The 17,017-nt window shown below is 34.3% G+C and overlaps 3 protein-coding genes across 3 annotated transcripts in view; 1 reads left to right on the plus strand and 2 right to left on the minus strand.

Moving 5' to 3' along the window:
• Positions 1 to 7,527, minus strand: part of LOC129452875 (acid-sensing ion channel 1B) — a 195,012-nt gene extending 187,485 nt beyond the window's left edge. Inside the window, exons 1-2 of the mRNA XM_073861595.1 lie at positions 7,386 to 7,527; positions 1,261 to 1,385 (exon numbers count right to left, since the gene is read on the minus strand). The gene's annotated coding sequence lies outside the window, so the exon portion shown is untranslated. The remainder of the gene's footprint in view (positions 1 to 1,260; positions 1,386 to 7,385) is intronic.
• Positions 7,374 to 13,282, plus strand: LOC141359325 (elastase-1-like). Its single transcript, XM_073861605.1, has 8 exons — positions 7,374 to 7,522; positions 7,652 to 7,740; positions 9,510 to 9,610; positions 10,464 to 10,589; positions 11,100 to 11,236; positions 11,324 to 11,466; positions 12,904 to 13,053; positions 13,173 to 13,282. The coding sequence occupies exons 1-8, from the start codon at positions 7,447 to 7,449 to the stop codon at positions 13,182 to 13,184; spliced, it is 834 nt and encodes a 277-aa protein (XP_073717706.1). The 5' UTR covers positions 7,374 to 7,446; the 3' UTR covers positions 13,185 to 13,282.
• LOC129452891 (uncharacterized) overlaps positions 12,907 to 17,017 on the minus strand; it is a 29,880-nt gene continuing 25,769 nt past the window's right edge. The window contains exons 5-6 of the mRNA XM_055216971.2: positions 14,550 to 14,852; positions 12,907 to 14,354 (exon numbers count right to left, since the gene is read on the minus strand). Of these exons, the coding sequence (XP_055072946.2) occupies positions 14,284 to 14,354; positions 14,550 to 14,852 (374 nt within the window). The 3' untranslated portion in view covers positions 12,907 to 14,283. The remainder of the gene's footprint in view (positions 14,355 to 14,549; positions 14,853 to 17,017) is intronic.

The raw sequence follows: 17,017 nt of genomic DNA on the forward strand, positions 1-17,017 counted from the left end.
TTGGAGCCCTTGGTGCCCCCTGATTGCCCACTCACCCAATCCCGTCTATGGATAATTCGGCTCTGCTCAAATTTATAAAACATGCGCCGTTATAATCATACTAGTGTTTCTTTCGTAATGAGACAGCATTGTACTCAAACAACAAGAAACTTATTTACTGTTGCAAGACGTTCAGCTGCTCTGACTGCTGTGGAACTTCAGCTCGCTGCACTCAGGGGGCGGAGTTAAGAGGTTTGACAGACAGTTTGAGCGGATCCAAAAAGATTTAGTTTTTTAATAATTTTATTTGATAAATATATTTGTAAAACACACAGACAGACGTAAATGGTTAACAATAGCATTAATTTATATATTAAAAAAAATAAAACACCTCCAAAAAAGGGCACTTCGGAGTGTAAGGACAAAAAGGGCATGTGTTCTGCACAGGTTGAGCCCTATCTGTGCACGTGCCTGACGCAGCTAGTTACAAGCCGATCACGTAGCAGTAATAAGTTTAACGACTAATATTTTGACATCTAAAAACTGAGTCTGAGAGGAATTTATTTTTAGATCTGTTTAAATTAAATAACATAAAAATTTAATTCAATTTTAGTGAAAGTGCAAAATTTTATGATTAAAAATCTTTTCGTGGATTTTTGTTTGTCGCCTATATGCTGTGAATTATAGTTTTTAGAAAATGTTGTGGTTTTCCTTTTCCTCAAATGAAACAATCTTCAGTCTTAGGTTTTGATTTCAAGAGACATGACATTTCATGACATTCCTCAGACCAGTGTCTCCGTCCCATACTGAGACCCTCTGTGACCTTTGACATGAAACTATGTGTATATACACAGCTGGGTTGTAATAGTAATCTCATGGTAAACTCATGACACACACATACTGCATAATTTCATGGTAAATAAATTGCATGTGATTATAATAGTAAACTCATGATGCACATATTTGGATTTAAATAAACTACTTCAAAAGAAAATCGCAACAGTCAAAAATCATTATTTGCAGGTCACTACAGACGAATCGGAAATCAGAATCGGTCAAGAAAACTGCAATCGGTGCATTTTTAATATAAAGCAACACAAAGGCTGTGTTTGACCTCTACTTGCGGCGGGGTCTCCCAGGACCACAAAGCTCTTGATGTGAAACGCAGTGACCGGCACGTCCACTCTGAGAGCTTTTCCCTGCCTGTGACAGCGTGTACAGTACCTGAGTGTTTGTGACAGAGAGCCTGAGGATGTGACGGTACAGTATGCATACTCAAACCTCAGGAGAACACACCAGCAGCTCGCCAGACACCGAGGCGCTATCAGCCATGATAAACCTCTGATGAGGAGTTGAGTTTCCCGTTATCTGATGAAGAGGAGGATGATGGGACACAGCAGCATCCACTGTCAACCACAAAGAGAAAGAGAGAGACCTGTTAGCAAACTCAAGCTATACATGATTGACTTTCAAACCTCATCAGTGGGAACTCAAATCCTCTCATTAGGTGACGACACATGATCAAGAACAAACATCTTTAATTAAAACACTCTCTGGATGATCAGACTCGAGAGTCGTGAGAAAGACCGGAGGATAAACCCATGTGTCCGTGTGAACCGAGAGAGATGTTGAACAGAGCTCAATTACAGCTCAGTCTAATGGGCTCTGATAAGAGATAAAGACCAACTTTAATGACTTCTACATTAATGAGTGACGATATTAAAGGGGATTTGGCCTCGCTGTTGTTTTCAGGTCTTTTGTGGTTTGGTCTGACTCACTTTGAACTGTTAAGTAGCGTGAGAGAAGATTTTATGACAAATAAAGCAGCTGAGAAATGCTGTGAAACACTAAAACCTTAAAATTAAAAATTTTTCTTCGTCATACATACAATGTCAGATTAAACCCTGGGAAATGAATTAACTTTAAATAAGACAAACTTATGGACGTTTCTAGACTATATGTTTAGTAAGCATGTGTATTTTTATTTTTATTATTCAGTGTTGTGTAGTGGCGCCCTCTTGTGTACAGAGACTGAAATCCATTCCTCTCATTAATAAAAGGCTCAAAGTAAAATATTTTTATCAAGAGTTATTAAAGTGGCACAGCAATGCAGATTTTTCATTGAGTAAAATTTGTACAGCGTTTTTCATCTTTATCAGCACTTCATGTCCAACAGTGATAAACCTCTGGGAAATGCCAAAAATAAATGTTATCATGTGAATGGAACAGTTGTCTTATCAACTTAAACCCCTTCAAATACAATTCATGAAGTTTTGTGACCTACTTTAACTATAACTATCCTCATTCTTTTTAGTTTAGTTTAAAAACTAAGCAACATGTGAAACACCATAAAATTGAATAGTTTATAAAACTTCACAAATGTATAATAAATTATTATTATTATACAGTAATTTTATTGTTTTTATTGTTTTTATACTTTAAACATGGTAGTATAGTAATTTGTTGGTTTTCCATTCACTGTCCTTCCTTCAACGTGATGCCCAGCTGGTGTCAACTAATCTACTTATCTGTGTGTATATATACATACACTGCAAAATCCCGGGAGTTAAATTAACACTGCTCAGTGTTTATATAGGTCCACTCCCCAGAGTGTTAAAAAAGTAACACCGGAGAGAGTTAAAAGCTACAATCTGTGACTTTATCCTCTCTATCACCATCTCTGTTTGAAACCTAAAATTGCATTTTACATCTTACTTTTACATCCTACTTGGGTTATTTTCTTGACTTGGGTTTGGATGTTGGCTGTTTCATTTGGGGTCACCATTGTTGTGATCAGTGGTTGTTTTAGTTGGACTTGACTCTTGACTATTAGCTTGTTAGTTTTTTCTAACTGCTATATCTTAGTGTGTTTAAAGCACATTGTTATAGCAAAGAAAAGGTTATTGTGTGATTGAATATTGATGGTTAAAACAAAATGTTAAACATAATCATTTAATGAACAGATTTATTAATATAGTTTTTCCTCCCTCATCAGAAGCATCATTTTCTATTAATAATAAATTAGTTCAAGGTCCAGAACTCTCATAGCAGTTTGACGTTCTGAAGGATTTTGATAGTGTGCACAAAAACATAAACCGCTGAACAATGTAGATACAAAGACATCAAGAATCGGAGTATGAATCTCAACAATGGTGACAAAGAATATGGTAAAAAAGTTCTTTATTTATTCATGCCGCAGTGCATTCTGGGAGTTCTGGATGAGATTTGTAATTTGTTGATACCCAGCATGCATTGCAGCATGAAGCTTTTCATTTTATTGTCACCATCGTTGTGATTTATACTCTGATTCTTGATGTTTAAGTGTCTACGCTAAACTGCAGTTAATCTGTAAGTGTCAGTGTTTAAAAATGGTTCAGAATGAAAAACTGCTATGAGATGGCTGGATCTCATACTACTATTGACAGAAATAAACACTTCTAGTAAGAAGTCACTAAATTAATTATTTTTAAGAGTGTTATTTGAAAGTATATCCTAACAACCATTATAATCATAGAAATGCACTAGTGTATCCACTTTGGCCACAAAAAAAAACATGTTTTAAACACATGCAATTATAACAGCCAAACAAAGCTAAAAAGCTAAGACTAAGACTCAAGAGTCCAATTAAAACAACCACTAATCACAATAATGGTGACTTTAAATGAAACAGCCAACATCTAATTCTAAGTTAAGAAAATAACTCTACAAGTAAGATCTAAAATGCAATTTTAGGTTTCAAACAGAGATGGTGATAGAGAGGATAAAGTTACAGATTGCTGCTTTTAACTCTCTCTGGTGTTACTTTTTTAACACTCTGGGGAGTGGACCTATATAAACACTGAGCAGTGTTAATTTAACTCCCGGGATTTTGCAGTGTATATATTATGTTTTAATCCCCATAAAATTTAAATAATCATACACTGTACACTAGCTGCCAGTATCTTACTGTAGATTTTACATTTATGTTATTTACTGGCAACAGTTTGTTTAAAGTTAAATGAACATGAAACATTTTCAGTCTTTATCTTCTACAGTAAGTGGCAACCAGCTGCGTAATTACAGCACATTTTTTACAGCGTATCTATTATATATCCTTAAAAGAATCAGCTATGTCTTGCTCTCTCCCAAGGGTTTTTTCCCCTCCTAGGACTTTTCCCACAGGGTTTTTTCTCCTAGGGGTTTTTTCAACCCCTGGGGAGTCAGCTAACTTAGCACCCTCTCATATATGTTACATTATTACTACGCTCGTTAGTATGGTTAATTTTAACCGCTGTATTCTGCTGCTTATGTTTTATAATTTTTCTGTTTTTTCCTGCATCTATTAATGTAAAGCTGCTTTGAAACAATTAAACAATTGCAAAAAGCGCTAAATAAATACACCTTGACAACTGAATTAAAAAATACTTTTATGATATGCTACTTGTGATATATAAACAGCATTTTGCTAAATATTTTAAAACTATTATTTATGTAGTATTTGTGTTATCATATTAATTAAGGGACTGTATGCAACATTAGTACTTTAAAAAAGCAAAAGGATAAAAACGGTGACCTTTACCATAACCAAAAGATATATTTTTATATAATCTATAACTTTTTATAGATTTTTAAATCATGGACCTTTGATGTTAAAATTTCAATATAAGAATCAGTAAGCATTTTTTGTGATTTTCTGTTTTTTTACATTATTATTATTATTATTATTATGTTTATACAGTTACTGTATTGTTTTTATACTTTAAACAACTGTATGGTACTTTGTTGGCTCAGAAATACTTGGTTGGTCGATGTTTGATTTGTGATATGCTATCTGTGATATATAAAAAGCATTTTGCTAACTATTTAAAAACTCCTATTTATGTAGTATTTGTGCTACACTGCAAAATCCCGGGAGTTAAATTAACACTGCTCAGTGTTTATATAGGTCCACTCTCCAGAGAGTTAAAAAAGTAACACCGGAGAGAGTTAAAAGCAGCAATCTGTGACTTTATCCTCTCTATCACTATCTCTGTTTGAAAACTGAAATTGCATTTTACATCTTACTTGTAGAGCTATTTTCTTAATTTAGAATTAGATGTTGGCTGTTTCATTTAAAGTCACCATTATTGTGATCAGTTGTTGTTTTAGTTGGACTTGACTCTTGACTATTAGCTTGTTAGTTTTTTCTAACTGCTATATTTTAGTGTGTTTAAAACACGTTGTTATAGCAACGAAAAGTTTATTGTGTGATTAATTATTGATGGTTAAAACAAAATGTCAAGCATAATCATTTAATGAACAGATTTATAAATGTAGTTTTCCTCCCTCATCAGAAACATCATTTTCTATTAATAATAAGTTACTACAGTTCAAGGTCCAGAACTCTCACAGCAGTTTGTTATTCTGAAGGATTTTGATAGTGTGCACAAAAACATTAACCGCTGAACAATTTAGATACAAAGACATCAAGAATCGGAGTATGAATCTCAATAATGGTGACAAAGAAAATGGTAAAAAAGTTCATTATTTATTCATGCCGCAGTGCATTCTGGGAGTTCTGGATGAGGTTTGTAATTTGTTAATACCCAGCATGCATTGCAGCATGAAGCTTTTCATTTTATTGTCACCATCATTGTGATTCATACTCTGATTCTTGATGTTTAAGTGTCTACATTATATTGCAGTTAATCTGTAAGTGTCAGTGTTTAAAAATGGTTCAGAATGAAAAACTGCTATGTGATGGCTGGATCTCATACTACAGTATCATATTATTGACAGAAATAAATACTTCTAGTAAGAAATCACTAAATAAATTATTTTTTTAAGAGTGTTATTTGAAAGCATATCCTAATAACCATCACAATCATAGAAATGCACTAGTGTCTGCTCTTTGGCCACAAAAAACATGTTTTAAACACATGCAATTATAGCAGCCAAAAAAGCTGAAAATCTAAGACTAAGACTCAAGGGTCCAATTAAAACAACCACTGATCACAATAATGGTGACTTTAAATGAAACAACCAACATCTAAACCTAAATTAAGAAAATAACTCTACAAGTAAGATCTAAAATGCAATTTCAGTTTTCAAACAGAGATGGTGATAGAGAGGATAAAGTCACAGATTGTAGCTTTTAACTCTCTCCGGTGTTACTTTTTTAACACTCTGGGGAGTGGACCTATATAAACACTGAGCAGTGTTAATTTAACTCCCGGGATTTTGCAGTGTATCATATGAATTAATGGACTGTATGCAAAATTAGTACTTAAAAAAGCAAAAAAATAAAAACGGTGACCATTACCATAACCAAAAGATATACTTTTATATAATCTATAACCGTATATAGATTTTTTTAATCATGGACCTTTGATGTTAAATTTTCGATATAAGTAAAATACTTATAGACAACACACATAAAGCAAATATTATTTGAATCAGTCAGCATTTTTTTACAGTATTATTATTACTATTATACAGTTATTGTATTGTTTTTATACTTTAAACAACTGTATGGTACTTTGTTGGCTCAGAAATACTTGGTTGGTTGATCTTTGGATTGTGATATGCTATTTGTAATATATAAACAGCATTTTGCCAAAATATTTTAAAACTACTATTCATGTATTTGTGCTATCATATTAATTAAGAGACTGTATGCAACATTAGCACTTTAAAAAAGCAAAAAAAAGAAACAGTGACCATTACAATAATCAAAAGATACTTTTATATAATCTACAACCTTATTTTAAATCATGGACTTTTGATGTTTAAATTTCAATATAAGAAAAATATACAACACACATAAAGCAAATATTGTGTGAATTAGTCAGCAGTATTTTGCAAATTATTTTATACTATTCATGTAGTATTTGTGCTATCATATTAATTAAAAAAGAAAATGTTACCTAAAAATATACAATTATATAATCTATAACCTTATATAGACTTTTTAATCATGGACTTGTGATGTTAAAAGGAAAATATCAATATAAGAAAAATATTTATAGACAACACACATAAAGCAAATATTATGTAACCCATCTTTCGTTTTCTACATACAATCATCTGTGAACATAAAGTGAAAATAAAACCTTGATATCTTTAATATTGACAGAGTAAGATCATGTCAAAGATTGAAATCAACATGAAATATATATATATGTATGTATGTATGTATGTATTTATATATACATCATTATTATACATAATGTACGCACATGTTTATGATTTAAACAAAAACTTTCATTCCGCAAACAATTAGTTGTGATTAATCGGTATGCAACCCTAAATAAAATCAACATTATTTCATTACTCTTTATTTATTTCATTATTTCATAACCTTGTGTCATACTGGACAAACAAACCTGTATTATTAAGCTGATGTGTGTCGGCCTTGACTGTTGTGATAAGTGTGTGAATTCACACACCTGTAAGGATCAAACATCTCGGTACGGCGCTGTGACGTCTGCACGAATATATAAAGATCAGATGAAGGGTACAGAATTCAGTGAATCCACTAGAAACATGCTGAGGTTCATGCTGTTGAGTGTGCTGGCTGCTCTGGGTAAGACTTCACTTTCTGATGAGAAAAAACAAGCATCATTTAGTTATCCATGTTGGCAAATGCAGCCAATACAATATACAAATTTAATATTGGCTTTCTTGGTGTGTTGAATGTGTGTTTTATCTTCAGCTTTGGCCGAGCCCAGATATATTGAAGATACTTACGAACAGAGGGTTGTGGGAGGAGAGGTGGCTAAACCCAACTCCTGGCCCTGGCAGGTACATCAGTCTAAACTTAAACTATACAAACATACTCTAAAATGCCAAATAGGTTTCTAACTTATGGTTGCATAGGTTCCCAGCTAACAGAAAAAAGTTTTAAGAACGTTCCCTGAAAGTTCTTTACGTTCCCAAAAACGTTCTGCCAACGTTAAAAGTGTCCAGTTTTCTTGACGTTCTAAGAACGTTTTTGTGTTGTCTCAACGTTAGAGTAATGTTACATTTTACCATTTTTAAATGTTATGACAATGTCATGTTTTAATGTTCACACAATGTTTACAACAACAGCTGTTTATTATATTGACTTATATGATCGTTATGTAAATGATAGAGAAACATTGCATTTTATTATATTTATTTTTTATATTTATATTATTTTATTATATTTATTATATATTATACATTTATTATATATTATATATCTATTATATATAAGTTTAGATGTTGAGGTTTTGTTTCATTTTAAGTCACCATTATTGTGATTAGTGTTTGTTTTAGTTGGGCTCTTGACCCTTGTCTTTTGCTTGCTAGTTTTTTCCCTGGTTGTGTTAACTTTTTGTTAATACACCACATTTGTTATGAACATGTTAAGTTAGTAGTGTAATTCTGTGGTGTGGTGGTTGGTACATAATGGAAAAAAATCATTCCTAATCAATCTACCAATCAAAAGTGTATCCTCCGCCAACAATGTAAACGAGATCCAGCTCTTCCACAGCAGCTCGTCATCAAGGAGTTTAAGAAACTTTGGACAAAAAATATCTGCTGTCTAATTGGGATGCACAAACATCAAGAATCAGACTATGAATCTCAACCCTGGTGACAAAGAAAATTGGAAAAAAAAATCATTATTTATCCATGCTGCAGTGCATGCTGGGAGTCCTGAATGAGATTTGTAATTTGTTAATACCCAGCATGCATTTCAGCATGAAGTTTTTCAGTTAATTGTCACCATGGTTGAGATTCATAGTCTGACCCTTGACGTCTGTGCATCCCAACCAAACAGCGGACATCTTTGTCCAAAGTTTCCAAAACTCTTCAATGACAAACTGCTGTGAAAGAGCTGGATCTCATTTACATTATTGACAGAAAATAAACTTTTGATTAGTAAATGAATTAGGAATGATTGTTTACCATTATGTACCAACCACCACACCACAGAACCACACCACCAACTCAACATGTTCACAACAAATGTGGTGCACCAACAAAAAGTTAACACAACCAGGGAAAAAACTAGCCAGCAAAAGACAAGGCTCAAGAGCCCAACCAAAACGAACACCAATCACAACAATGGTGACTTAAAATGAAACAAAACATCAACATCTAAACTTATATATAATAGATATATAATATATAATAAATATATAATATATAATAAATATAATAAAATAATATAAATATAAAAAATAAATATAATAAAATGCAATGTTTCTCTATCATTTACATAACAATTAAACAAGTCAATATAATAAACAGTTGTTGTTTTAAACATTGTGTGAACATTAAAACATGACATTGTCATAACGTTTAAAAATGGTAAAATGTAACATTACTCTAACGTTGAGACAACACAAAAACGTTCTTAGAACGTCAAGAAAACTGGACACTTTTAACGTTGGCAGAACGTTTTTGGGAACGTAAAGAACTTTCAGGGAACGTTCTTAGAACTTTTTTCTGTTAGCTGGGTTTAAGGTGGCCAATAAGATCACCTTTTGTACCTGGATCTTCTCTGATGTTTGTATAACTAAACTCTCATTGTGTGTTATCAGATCTCTCTGCAGTATTTGTCCGGTGGAACTTACTATCACACCTGTGGTGGTACTTTGATCAGACAGAAATGGGTGATGACCGCTGCCCACTGCGTGGACACGTAATACACACACACACACACACACACACACACACACACACACACACACACACACACACACACACACACACACACACATACCTAAATCTTATAAAGTTTTAAATAGGGCTGCAAAACAACTAATCACAAATAATCGTTATATAATATACATTATTTAATGTATATTATATATAAATATAAATATTTAATATTTACAAATATTTTGTTTATATATGGATAACTATTATACAAAGTACATATATGATGTAAACAAAAACTTTTATTCTGCAACGATTAGTTGTTATGCAGCCCTAGCTTTAAAGAGGACATTTATCAGACTTTTTCAAGATGTAAAAAAATCTTCGGTGTCCCCAAATACCCCATAGATCATTTATTATGGCTTAATGTTAAAATTGTCACTTTTAAGGTGTGTCCCTTTAAATGCAAATGAGGCGATAAAGCAAACACTGATCACCATAATGGTGATTTGTTGAAATTAAAACTCAATTGTGCTGTGAAATATTTTTTCTATTTCTTTCTCTCGCTGCACAAAAATGGCAGTGCTGTGGTTGGATAGTGCAGATTAAGGCGCTGTACTATTATAATAACATCCCCTTTCGACATCACATGGGGAGCGAAATCTGAATGAATGAATGAATGGTTTATAAAAAGAGATTTAGTTTTCCTTTTTCACATTTTCTAGGTTGATAAAAGCATTTGGGACCTGATTACAGCACTTAAACATAGAAAAAGTCAGATTTTTATGATATGTCCCCTTTAACGGAAAAATGTTGGGTTGTGACAACTTGCCCCGGATTGTTAAAAAATAGCACTATATTAAACAGGAATGACATGTCATGTGTTTCCTGTGCAGACAGAGAACTTGGCGTGTTGTTCTGGGCGAACACAACCTCAACACACAGGAGGGTCGCGAGCAGTTCATGACCGTCAGTCAGGTCTACATCCACCCCAACTGGAACAGCAACAGTGTGGCCTCTGGGTGAGTAATTATGACAACAAACATCAGCTCAGCCAGGCTGCATCTGAAAGCTTAGGTAGCCGACTTGTTGCCTCGCTGTCTCATGAGGCAACAACTTCTGCTGCGACTTTGGGAAACACATTCGGACAGCCTTCATAGGCAGCGTAAAATAATTCTGTTTAAAATATAAACAGAGAGCTCCTTTGTGATAACTAAGTGCATATTTGAAAACTACAATACTACTTCCTCGCTATAACTGCAATCAAGGTGTAAAAAGTTCAAATAAAACTTTATTTACACTAAATTTGGCTCCAAATGCTTTCTTGGCCGCCATTTCATTTTTTCGAACTCGACCAATCACGTTTCCTGCATGCCCACGCATAGAATTGTGGGATAAAACAATAAAGGTATCTAAGGAGATAAACCTAACATTGGATTCGGACGTGCCTTGATGCCTTAGAATGCTGCCTCCGAATGCAACATTTTAGAGCTTTCGGACACAGCCGAGATTCACGCCTGTGTTTTTTCCAGATATGACATCGCTCTCCTGCGTCTGACCAATGATGCCACCCTCAACTCATACGTTAAGCTGGGTTCTCTGCCCCCATCCGGACAAACTCTGCCCCACAACAACCCCTGTTACATCACCGGCTGGGGCCGCACATCGAGTATGTGACGTCATCACATACACTAAAACAACATTACAATAATAATTTACCATGAAATGTGCTGATTTCTTTTCTGTGTATGTACAGCTGGTGGTTCCCTCTCTGCTCAGCTCAAACAGGCCTATCTCCCCCTGGTGGATCATCAGACCTGTAGCAGCAGTGGCTGGTGGGGCAGCACTGTGAAGAACACCATGGTTTGTGCTGGAGGTGGAAGAGACTCTGGATGCAATGTAAGCACATCACACAACACCTGACAGGGGTATTTAAAGTGTATACGTTTATCCAAATACAAACATTATTTCATAATTTACTCACAATCATCGTATGTATATGACTTCCTTTCCTCAGTTGAACACAAACGAATTATATAAAACGTCACTATTGTTATTGTGCTAATTAAAAGGCACACACATCCATTAATAATGTCATCAAAATGACTTTAGTGTGTTCATAAACGTTTTATAAAGCCAATAGATACGGTTGTGAGAGAAAACGATTCATATATTAAGCTTATTTAGCGGTTGTTATGTCGCGTGTCCATAGCAACATGCAGATCAGCGAGCGGGATACGTTTAAATATGGCGGCACGTCGATGACGTATTTCATTGGTTCTCGCGTGTCTCTAATAAATTAAAATGAAGTGTAGTATTTACATTTTACTGCCTTCCTATAGTTAAAACAGTTACCAAAATTAACCACATTTGTGTTATTAAAGACGTAAATATATTTTTGGTGTATTGATTTCTATTAGCAAAACGATGTGTTTACTAAAGTAACCATGTTTTTTTAACTGTAGTAAAACATGGTTAATTTTCTTAAAGGCAATTACAGTGCTAACAAAATTGCAGTAGCTATTGGGAAACACCAACGAGAATAAGCATTACATAAATCATGTATACTGTATATAAAAAATATATATTAGGGCTTTGCAAAGATTAATCGCGATTAATCACATTAAAAATAAAAGTTATTCGTTTTTACATAATATAGAATATATAAAAATATAAATAAATATATATAAACATGTAAATGTTTCTTGAATGCATAAATGAATGTGTATTTATATGTACATAATAATTACACACAGCACACACTCATATATAATGCCAAAAATCACTTTTATTTTGTATGTGATCTTTTCCCAGCCCTAATATAATAAAAACATATATATATGAAGTATTCATATTTATATATTGTCGCTGTCCTTCCGAAACCTTGTATCTCCATATTTTGTCAATTTCATTTTTTGTCATATCTAAACTCTAATTATTATTGGTCACACTTTATGTTTGTCAGTGGGTTTGCTAATATTCCATCAATAAAAATTATTAAAACTGCTTGTCAACTTTAAACAACACAGTAGGTAATCATAAAAAAAATACAGTGTTTATTTTGTTTCTTGAAAAAGAGTGAATTTGGACAAGCTTTCGGAAGGACAGTGACGATATAATATACATTAATAAATATAAAAATGTAAATACACATGTATATATTTCTTGTGATTATGATTAAAAATGTCACAATGTGAAATGATCCTAAAAACAGGTGTTAGGTTTATATTACGTTTTATTTGGTGTGAAATGTGAACTGGAAATGTTTCTTTGTTTGTATGTCTGTATAACACATTTTTTGTTTGTTTAATTTTGTTGTTGTGTTTATTTTTTTAGGGCGACTCTGGTGGTCCTCTGAACTGTCAGGTTAATGGAGCTTATTACGTCCACGGTGTGACCAGCTTTGTCTCCTCATTGGGCTGTAACACCAACCAGAAACCAACAGTCTTCACTCGTGTGTCTGCTTACATCAGCTGGATTCAGGGTGTAAGTCTTCATCATCATCATCATCATCAAACTATAATCATACATGATCGAAACTCACACAAATAACACACAACATGTCTGCAATACTCTTCTAAGTATGTTTCCTGTTTTCATTTCAGATCATTGGATAAATTGGATGACGTCAAAGACATACATCCTGCATTATACCCAAAATTCCCTACTTCCTCATTTATGAGATGAAACACAATAAACTTTACTGTACATCTTATCTTTAGCTGGTTTTGAGTCGTTTTTGATATTGTGTCCATAACGCAGTTTAATCATGAAAATACGTTTAGTGAGTTATTGTAATACATTTTAGTAGATATCTCACACTAGGGAGTATAACAGAAAACATTTTTAAATGTTTATCATTTTAAAAATAATATAAAGACAAAGATTCAAAGCAGAAACATCAGCTTGGTTGTTCTTTCTTTACTATAAGGCACTTTTTGTTTGAGTCACTTCAGATTTGATCGGGGAACAGATTTATACACAACATTTACAAAAGAAAATTATTAACAAGAATAACATAAACTTACAGAATAAAACAGACTGAAACATTATAATGGCTAAACTACTATCAACACCGCGTCCCAAACCGCATATACTTCCACACTATATAGTAGGCGAAAAACACTACTTCTCGTACCTTTTGCCTACTAAATAGTGTGGAAGTAGGTGGTCTGGGACGCAGTGCAAGACAAATGTTAGCTAACACAACATGAAAAGTTACTATAATTAAAACCCCTGTAATATTAAGTTAATACGTATAGAAAATGACACATTTTAACCCAAGAAATGTCATCTTTCAGGAATTTAAATATCTGCAACTGCGCAATGTTATGACATTTTGGAAAAATAAAATGTTGCCCATTGTATAATGCCAGTGCTTCATGCAGATCCAGTCTAAATGCGCCAACAAAAATATTTTAGTCAAAAGTCTGCAAGCAAATATTTTCTTTATTGGCTTGGTAAATGCCGTGCCGTGAAAATATTGGACAAAAACACACTGGGTAAAAATTACCCAATCCTGGGTTAAAAATGTCCCAATGTTGGGTCGTTGTTATGCAACCATGGGTTATAATAATCCAGCAGTTAGGTTAATTTAAATACAGTGCTGTGTTTTGTCCAATATTTGCACAACATGGGTCAAAAATAACCCAGCCATTTTTTAAATGTATACCAATTATGCTATTGAGGATCTATTAGATGATCATCAGTCGCCAACTAATAATTTACAGAATCTCCACTCAACAGAGACATCACATCGGCCAACGGTTCATGTCCTCTCACCCATGCTGAAACACAGAAATTAAAGAGAGAAAGTTGTGAGTTGATCTGGAGATTAAAAGTGACAAAACTAATGTTAAATATTTACCATCAACATGCATTTAGACATTTTTTACATAAATGGTTTCATGCATTTGTTCTTATTAAATCAACCGAAGTCACATTACTGTGTCAAATATGGAATGTAGACTTAGTCTACATACCTGTGACATTAACATTGAACTGAGACCATGATGCTCCTTTACTACTGATGATCTTCAGTTCATAAAGTCCTGAGTGATCGGTTGTGATGTTTGTGATGGTGAGATCTCCAGTCCGGTTGTTTATTCTCAGTCTGTTTCTAAATCTTCCATCATCTCCATCGTATGTAGAAATCTTGTTTTTCTTTCTATTGATTTCAGCTATGATCTCTTGATCTCTGAATCTCCACTTGATCACATCATCGCTCTTAAGTTTAGTAAGATAAGTGTATAGGGTGACTGAATATCCCTCCATCACTGTCTTCTCTTTAAATGTCACAACAGCACATTGAAGAGAAAAACATATAACGTTTATATATACCATTTTATGCCACCTTCTCTTTTAAATTAAAACAAATTGCCAATCAAAAAGTACATGTAGTTATCTTAACAGGCCTAGTAGTTCATGGAGGAATGACAGGAACACAGGCCTGTAATAATTTACCATGGCTCTCTCTAGGGTGCCAAAAATATATTTTTAAATATCTTTATTTATGAAAATAAATTATGAACCACGGGCTTATATTAATTATTCAGGGTATTAGACTATTTCTTGTAACTGTTGAAATAAAATACACCAGGGATAAAAAATAATTAATCAGAGAGAGATATAGACCATTTTGCAAGATTAACAACGCTGGTTCAGAAGCGCTTCCTGATTTAGTTTTTTAACACTACATAAACATTGGGATAAAATACAACCAACAGAACATATAGAACTGAATCAAAAAGTTAATCAACATCTGTCAGAGGTTTTCTTTATATGTGAAATAATTGAAACAGGAAGTGTTCCCTACTGAAAATCCAGCAAAGACCAGCATAAGCTGGTAGCTGGTTTTAGCTGCTTTAAGGTAGCAGTAGCCTGTTTAAGCTGGTTATCCCAGCATAGCAAAGCTGGTCAAGCTGGTTTGTCAGCTGGTCTTCCAGTCCAGCTAGACCAGCTTAAAAAGTGACCAAAACACAGCTAGACCAGATTAAAAGTGACCGAAACACAGCTAGACCCGATTAAAAGTGACAGAAACACAGCTAAACCAGCTTAAAAAGTGACCAAAACACAGGTTGACCTTAAAAAGTGACCAAAACACAGCTAGACCAGCTTGAAAAGTGACCAAAACACAGCTAGACCAGCTTAAAAAGTGACCGAAACACATCTTAAAAAGTGACCAAAACACAGCTAGGCCAGCTTAAAAGTGACCGAAACACAGCTTGACCAGCTTAAAAAGTGACCGAAACACAGCTAGACCAGCTTAAAAAGTGACCGAAACACAGCTAGACCAGCTTAAAAAGTGACCAAAACACAGGTTGACCTTAAAAAGTGACCGAAACACAGGTAGACCAGCTTAAAAAGTGACCGAAACACAGCTAGACCAGCTTAAAAAGTGACCGAAACACAGCTAGACCAGCTTAAAAAGTGACCAAAACACAGCTAGACCAGCTTAAAAAGTGACCGAAACACAGCTAGACCAGCTTAAAAAGTGACCAAAACACAGGTTGACCTTAAAAAGTGACCAAAACACAGCTAGACCAGCTTGAAAAGTGACCAAAACACAGCTAGACCATCTTAAAAAGTGACCGAAACACAGCTTAAAAAGTGACCAAAACACAGCTAGGCCAGCTTAAAAGTGACCAAAACACAGCTAGACCAGCTTAAAAAGTGACCGAAACACAGCTAGACCAGCTTAAAAAGTGACCAAAACACAGCTAGACCAGCTTAAAAAGTGACCGAAACACAGCTAGACCAGCTTAAAAAGTGACCAAAACACAGCTAGACCAGCTTAAAAAGTGACCGAAACACAGCTAGACCAGCTTAAAAAGTGACCAAAACACAGCTAGACCAGCTTAAAAAGTGACCGAAACACAGCTAGACCAGCTTAAAAAGTGACCAAAACACAGGTTGACCTTAAAAAGTGACCAAAACACAGCTAGACCAGGGGCCTATACCATGAAGCTGGTTTAGTTGGTTAGCCAGCTTTGTTTAGGATTAGTTTGTGCAAATCCTGGGTTTTGGGTACCATGAAAATAACTTTTACCAACAAGGCCTGCACATTGGCTTGGTTTTGTCAACCTGAATCTAATCCTGTAACCCTGAGTTTGTTTAACCATTTTCATGGTACGGGCCCCAGCTTGAAAAGTGACCAAAACACAGCTAGACCATCTTAAAAAGTGACCGAAACACAGCTTAAAAAGTGACCAAAACACAGCTAGGCCAGCTTAAAAGTGACCGAAACACAGCTAGACCAGCTTAAAAAGTGACCGAAACACAGCTAGACCAGCTTAAAAAGTGACCGAAACACAGCTAGACAAGCTTAAAAGTGACAAAAACACAGCTAGACCAGCTTAAAAGTGACCAAAACACAGCTAGACCAGCTTGAAAAGTGACCAAAACACAGCTAGACCATCTTAAAAAGTGACCGAAACACATCTTAAAAAGT

Source organism: Misgurnus anguillicaudatus, chromosome 23 (assembly GCF_027580225.2).
Source record: "Misgurnus anguillicaudatus chromosome 23, ASM2758022v2, whole genome shotgun sequence".
Lineage (NCBI taxonomy): Eukaryota > Metazoa > Chordata > Actinopteri > Cypriniformes > Cobitidae > Misgurnus > Misgurnus anguillicaudatus.

Excerpts from the sequence above, each read along its gene's own strand:
- LOC141359325 (XM_073861605.1), top strand. The coding sequence starts at position 7,447 with ATGAAGGGTACAGAATTCAGTGAATCCACTAGAAACATGCTGAGGTTC. Across the intron at positions 7,741-9,509 it reads CCAACTCCTGGCCCTGGCAG|ATCTCTCTGCAGTATTTGTC; the intron begins GTACATCAGTCT and ends GTGTGTTATCAG. Across the intron at positions 11,237-11,323 it reads CGGCTGGGGCCGCACATCGA|CTGGTGGTTCCCTCTCTGCT; the intron begins GTATGTGACGTC and ends GTGTATGTACAG.